The sequence below is a fragment of the Vigna radiata genome, chromosome 8 (genome assembly GCF_000741045.1).
Source record: "Vigna radiata var. radiata cultivar VC1973A chromosome 8, Vradiata_ver6, whole genome shotgun sequence".
Lineage (NCBI taxonomy): Eukaryota > Viridiplantae > Streptophyta > Magnoliopsida > Fabales > Fabaceae > Vigna > Vigna radiata.
Genome location: NC_028358.1, coordinates 13,574,476 through 13,580,924, shown reverse-complemented (window position 1 = coordinate 13,580,924; position 6,449 = coordinate 13,574,476). Strand labels below are relative to the sequence as shown.

At 29.6% G+C, this 6,449-nt stretch overlaps 1 protein-coding gene across 1 annotated transcript; it reads left to right on the top strand.

Annotated features, from left to right (window-relative positions):
• Positions 1 to 1,135: 1,135 nt before the first annotated feature.
• Positions 1,136 to 3,343, top strand: LOC106770867 (60S ribosomal protein L24). The gene is made up of 5 exons (XM_014656700.2): positions 1,136 to 1,243; positions 2,255 to 2,330; positions 2,438 to 2,539; positions 2,721 to 2,869; positions 3,006 to 3,343. The coding sequence occupies exons 1-5, from the start codon at positions 1,233 to 1,235 to the stop codon at positions 3,160 to 3,162; spliced, it is 495 nt and encodes a 164-aa protein (XP_014512186.1). The 5' UTR covers positions 1,136 to 1,232; the 3' UTR covers positions 3,163 to 3,343.
• Positions 3,344 to 6,449: the final 3,106 nt, after the last annotated feature.

Genomic DNA, 6,449 nt, shown 5'->3' with positions numbered 1-6,449 from the left:
AGAATTCGAAAAAAGCAACAATGAAAGAGAGAGACCAGAACGTGAGAAGAAAAAAAATTAGATTTTTTTACGTCAAGAGAACAGAAGATAAATATATAAATAAAAAAAGAAAGAATAAAAGTGGAACGAGGAGGTGGAGGTCCAAAGAGGTGGAGGTGCAGGGATCAAAGCCCTCTTTCCTTTACTCGTCCTTTTTAAACTTATCTGATGTTCACATAGCATTGCCTTGCTCTTTAGCTTAAACTACACTTAAAGCACAACCACCAACTCACATTCTTGAAGCGTAACACATTTCTTGAAGATCATAAACCTCCAAAAACAGATTATAAAACAACCAAACTATACATGTGATCATACTCATAACTTTTAAAAGAAAACTATAATTTTTTTGGATTAAAAAGTACATTGGAATTTTATCATAGTTTTGGACAGACAAGGTTTAAAATTAAATTAGCCGGCCCCAATTCCATAGTAAAGAGATTTTGGGTTTTCTAATAAATTTCTTGCAATCAGCCCAGGCCCAATTATCTAATACCTAGCTAGCCTTTTCTCCTTCGCTGCTAATAGGTGCACTTTTGTAACAGTTATTTTGGAATATAAAAAAATAAATCTAAAATAGATGTTCCAAAATAAGTTTTTTAAATTTGAAAATATTTTTTGGAATATTTATTTTAAAATTAATTTTTGCATTTCTGATTTAAAAATACATTTCAGTGATTCTAAATATAAAAAGGAATTATATTCTTGGATGTTTTAAATTTCTCTTTTAAATAACTCAAACAATTTCTTTCTTCAAATTTTCTTTTTTCCTTCGATCTTTCACCTCTCATCAATGTTGAGGGGATTTTACATTTGATTTTGTACGACTTTGTGTGAAAAAAAGAAAATAAAACAAGAGAAGGAAGGTGCAGAACATTTGGCGGCACAAGGAAGAAAAGAAATGTAAAATTAGGGTTTTAATATTTTTTAATAAAAGAAAAATGAGATATTATATCTTAGGAGGGTGCAGGTAGAAAAGTGGAGGTGCAGGAAGTATCAGTCTTTTCCCTTCCTTAGAAGTGGGCTTTCTAATTATAAGTGTTCACAGTCCGGCCTAATTTCGGGTGGCATTATCGTATATTTATTACAAAACAAGGCCATTTACTGAGATTTGCTGGTATAATATAAATAACCATTGCATCCTAGGGTTTCTCTACGGAAAAGGAGATTCAGGAGGAGGAACAGCAGCAACAATGGTTCTCAAGTAGGTTTTCTCCAAAATCAAACTCTCTGCTTTCGTTCATTAATCTTATTCCGATCTTTATTGAAACGTCTCTGCTCTTTGTTTTCGTTTTTCTTATCGGTGCGAGCACGCGACTTTTCCTTTTGTCATTCTTGTACGTGGTAGCTACACCATCTTTTTGGGATGGGCAAATTGTTAGAGTGTTGAATAATCGATTTAGGCTGGCTTAAGCGGGATTTTTTTTCTATTAGAGATTATTGTTGTTTTGTTATGCATTTGTTAGAAATTGACATTGTTGATCCAATAATTTAAAATAGATGAGAGATTTTCAACGCTGTCATGTTTTGGTTTTTTATGTTGGGCAAATAAAACCTCTAATTTTCTGAAATGCCGAAGTGTATTTTTTTTTTTTTGTGATTGTTGATCTGTTGATATGTTTGAATGATAAAGGTCATCATTATCATCGTCATGATCATCATACCAATGGAATATTGAATTTTTAGATCGTTTCCGAACTATTTTAGATCGTTTCAGAATTACTGTTTTCTGTTTGAAACTTTTTCTGCCTGAGATTGTCCTGTTGAGTTAATTGGATGTATTTATCGGAAATTTGTTATTGTTAGACTAGGTAACAAAACATGGAAAAAACACATTGTAGTTACTTTTGGTGTTATCTAAGTTTTTGAGGCGCAATATACTTTGGAGTTTAAAATTTTTCGTACTTTTTATGTATCAGTGCTAGTATCAAGGTAATTTGTTTTTTCAAAAAAAAAAAATTGTGTCTACACACACAGATATATATATATATATATATATATTAGTTAATCCAAAGTTGTCCTTTATGGGACATTGTATTAGTATGCATTGACGGGATGGTGGTATTTCAAAACTATAAAACTCTTGTTCACTAAAATAAAGGGTAGTCTTTCATGGATCATTGTTTTAGTATGAATTAAATGGTTGGTGATATTTAAAATTATAACCTCTGCACCTAAACTGTATGCTAACTGGTAGCTGATGTTTGTATGTTAGGACCGAACTTTGCCGTTTCAGTGGTGCAAAGATCTACCCTGGGAAAGGCATAAGATTTGTGCGTGGTGATTCTCAGGTAACATAATTGTGCCATTTACTGAATTTTAGGGATGGTATGGTACCATGCAATGCTGCCTTGATAATTGGTTACTTATGCGAGAGTATTGATTTTTAAATGAGTAGGTATTCCTCTTTGCGAACTCCAAATGCAAGAGGTATTTCCACAACCGATTGAAGCCTTCAAAGCTCACCTGGACTGCCATGTACAGGAAACAGCATAAGAAGGTAATGTAAATGAAATTATTTGTATCATAACAATCTAGTTATATCTTATTTTAAATTATTACACACTCAAACAGCTTACTGTATCACTATATTGATGATGATGTTACCTGAGATCTCTATCCACCTGTGTATGTGTTGATTAAAATTTACATTGATTTTCTCTGTATAATGTAATGTGTAGGATATTGCCCAAGAAGCTGTGAAAAAGAGGCGTAGGGCCACAAAGAAACCTTACTCAAGGTCCATTGTTGGTGCTACACTGGAAGTTATTCAGAAAAAAAGAACAGAGAAACCAGAAGTTCGCGATGCTGCTAGAGAAGCTGCTCTGCGGTGTTTTTTCTTTTATTTTTAGTTTTCTCATGCTAAAATGCAATGTTGTCGTTGAGTGATTATATAACAACATCTGTATCTCATTGCATAAAATATAGAACAGTATCTAATTATCTGAATTTGATATGTTCTGCAGTGAAATCAAAGAAAGGGTAAAGAAAACAAAGGACGAGAAGAAGGCAAAGAAAGCTGAAGTTCAGGCAAAGTTACAAAAATCCCAAGGCAAAGGTGCTGTCAGCAAGGGTGCTGCACCCAAAGGACCCAAGCTTGGTGGTGGGGGTGGCAAGCGCTGAGTCTAAAGTTTTGTTCCATTTTGGCCTTGTACTCAAATAGAGTTGTTTTGTTCCTTTTGTGCTGATATTTTATTTGCTTCATTATTCAAAACCTGTGCTTGGGCTTATAGTACCTAGTATTGAATGGATTTTCTCCTAGAGCTAATTTTAATTTTTATAAAAATACCTTGTGCTTTTCAAATCGTAGGATGTCATGCATGTGGTTCAAATAACAAATAATTATACATTTATGTTGTCGTTAGAGATTGCAGCATTCTCAACCATGTGTGATGGAATTAGGACCGTAACTTATCAAGTTCTTAATTTTGCAACAATCCTTCCAGTCTCAAAAATCGTATAGTTGGCTTGTCACTTTAAGGGACTTTTTTACCTACTGTTAAAATTACATGTCTTCGTCTGTACCCTAAAGAAAAAAAAAACTAAATTATTGTCACCTAATTAAGAATTCGAATGTTTGATTGTAGAATGAATTTCTTTTGCACTTGCAGTATCAAAATCAGTGATGTAGTTGGGAAAACAATTCCAGCATGTATTAATTAAAAGTAGAAAAGTTCTTATTATAGAGGATTGACAGAGACAAATAACTTTATTAATGTTGATTTACATTGGAAAACAAGTAGTTCTTTGTTATATTTTTTGTTTTGATTATTTTTTATTGAAAATATTGCTAATTGACATCAATTAAAAAGAAAGCAGTTACTAATAATATTTAACTGGTGCAAAAAATATAATTGATGATGGTGATTGAAAAGTAACCTCGATTCATTTTAACCTGAAAGAATTCATGTCACTATTAGTATACAAAACAATGCCAAGTAGACGACTTTACGATCTTAGTTGAATTAATAATGCTTACAGTTGAGCCAAAGATATAATAAGAGAGCAACCATAAATAAGAGTATAAAAACTTTAAATTCTTATTTTTCTAAGTAAACTTTAAAATTATCTAATTATTAAACTATTATTATAATTTATGTTGAGCTTAAGTTAAATTAGTTAATATCGGTAGTGTCAATTTTTATATTTGAGTCATGGTCTGATTTTGGGTGTGAAACCTTTTCAAATAAAATCAGCAAGAGCATTTAAGGTTTCTAATTTTTAACATAATTTATTATTTAAAATTTATGAGAAAATTGGTTAGTTAATCTAATTCACCATGAGTTTAATTTAAATCGAATTTTTAATGAGTCGTGTTTGTATATAAATTTTAGTCTATTTTGAAAATTTAATTTAAATTATCTTTAATTTTAATTCCTAAATAATATGACAATACGAAAATTGAAAACTTAAAGGAGTTGGAAATAGTTTTGTCCTTCGTTCTTAGAATTTTAAATTCTTTTAAAATTTTAACCAAACAACTTATACGTTATTATTAGACATTCTAATATTTTATAAAATTATTCTATGAAAGTTCCACGTCAACTAAAGTGGTTATCCATGTTCTCCTATTTTAAAGTGATTATTAGTTCGGAATACAACTATATTTTTTCGCCGTAATTTTATATTATTTTGTCAACAAGTTTAGATAATAAATTGAAATATTTAGAATTTAAACTGCTTTCATTCAATTTTTTCTTAAATGTTTTCTTGTATAATTCAATTTAAATATTCTAAATTTCAAATTAGATAAAAAAAATTGATTTTTACTGAATACAAAACAATTAAATATACTTCTAAAAATTAAAAATTCATAATTAAATCATTTGAATATAAACATCAGATTATTTAAAATATTTAATATAAATAAAATTGAAGTAATTCAAAAAATACAAATTTTAACACTTCTTTCATTATATCAATATATACTATAATAATATAAAGAAAACAAAAGGAGAGAAAAGAGAAAAGATAAAGAGATAAGAGATAGAAGAGAAAAGAGAAGAGAGACGAAAAAAAAAGAAGATAAAGAATATAAAAGAAAAGATACAAAAATAAACTAATTTCAAATTCTGTATAAAATTTAAAATGTTAAATTGTATAAGAACCTAAAAAATAGAGTATTAAAATTGACAGGTGTTTTAAATAATGAGACTCATTATTTTAATGTTAAAAATTTGATAATATAAATAAAACTTTATAAACATGTCTTATTATTTAAAATATGTATAATCTTTCTAGAACTCTTTCTCTAGACTTCTTCTTTCTCTCTAAGACTTATAACTCTTGAGTCATCTGTTTGATGATCAGGAAGTACCTAGGTGATCACAACCGTGATATCTTCAACTTCATCACATCAATATTATAAAAAGAGTAAATTAGTTTCTACTATTCTTTTCCACAGCCAAGTTTCCTTTATGCATGATAAAAGAATTTTTGTTGCATGCATATTCTTAGAGTTTTTGTGTGTTCCTTATTGATCATTCGTCCTAATGGTCTACCGAGATCAAAATTCTACGATCTGTAGGTGTAGATAGAGTTATCTGAGCTAAGATAGGGATAATTTGCTTTCTAGAGCTATTTGAGTTTCCCAACCAGGTAAGGGAAGCTAATGTTTCTTTAATTTAGTGTTAAGATGTATGAGTTTGCATTGGAGATTGTTGATAGGGAGAACAATGTGATCGCTGAACCCAATCCCTATTATGTTGGTTTTTGATGATGACAAAACATTGATAGCGACAATAGATGGATGTTGTCATGTCATAACAGAAAAATGTTTCTGTGTTATGAAATACATATGTGGAATATGTACATGCTTACTGTGATAAATGCATATAATGTGTTAAATGCATATGTTGGACATACTGTGTTGTTTATGCATACTATTGTGATTATGATGTGATTATATCTATGTATGCACATTGTATGTTTCTGTGTAATGAAAACCACAAGCACAAAAGCATATCTGTATGACATAATCGATTACAACGTTGTAGTAATCAATTAAGGTCATTAGACAACTTATGTTTTGAATTGTGGCAAAACAACTAGTTTGAATTGATTACATTAGTTGTTAAATCGATTAAAACTCGTGTGTTTACATATATCATTTTCAATGTGTTGTGATGAGTTTTTGAGAAGAAAAAGTTTTCAAAATCTATTTAAGTGTTAAGCTTAATCGATTACACACTTTATGTAATCAATTAAGTTTGAAAACTGATTTCATGCTAGTCATAATTGCTATAACGATCATATTTTTAAATATGTTTGACTAACATTAAATGTAAATTGATTACATTAATTGAGCATTCAATTAAGAGATGAGTTAGTTGTAATACTATTACATCTGTTTTATGTAACCGATTACATTACTAACATAATCGATTACTTTGCGTTTGATATGACAAAAC

What these genes read in the sequence shown, in the direction of transcription:
- LOC106770867 (XM_014656700.2), top strand. An exon ending in TTGTGCGTGGTGATTCTCAG is followed by an intron (nt 2,331 to 2,437) that starts GTAACATAATTG and finishes TTAAATGAGTAG; the next exon opens with GTATTCCTCTTTGCGAACTC. An exon ending in ACAGGAAACAGCATAAGAAG is followed by an intron (nt 2,540 to 2,720) that starts GTAATGTAAATG and finishes TGTAATGTGTAG; the next exon opens with GATATTGCCCAAGAAGCTGT.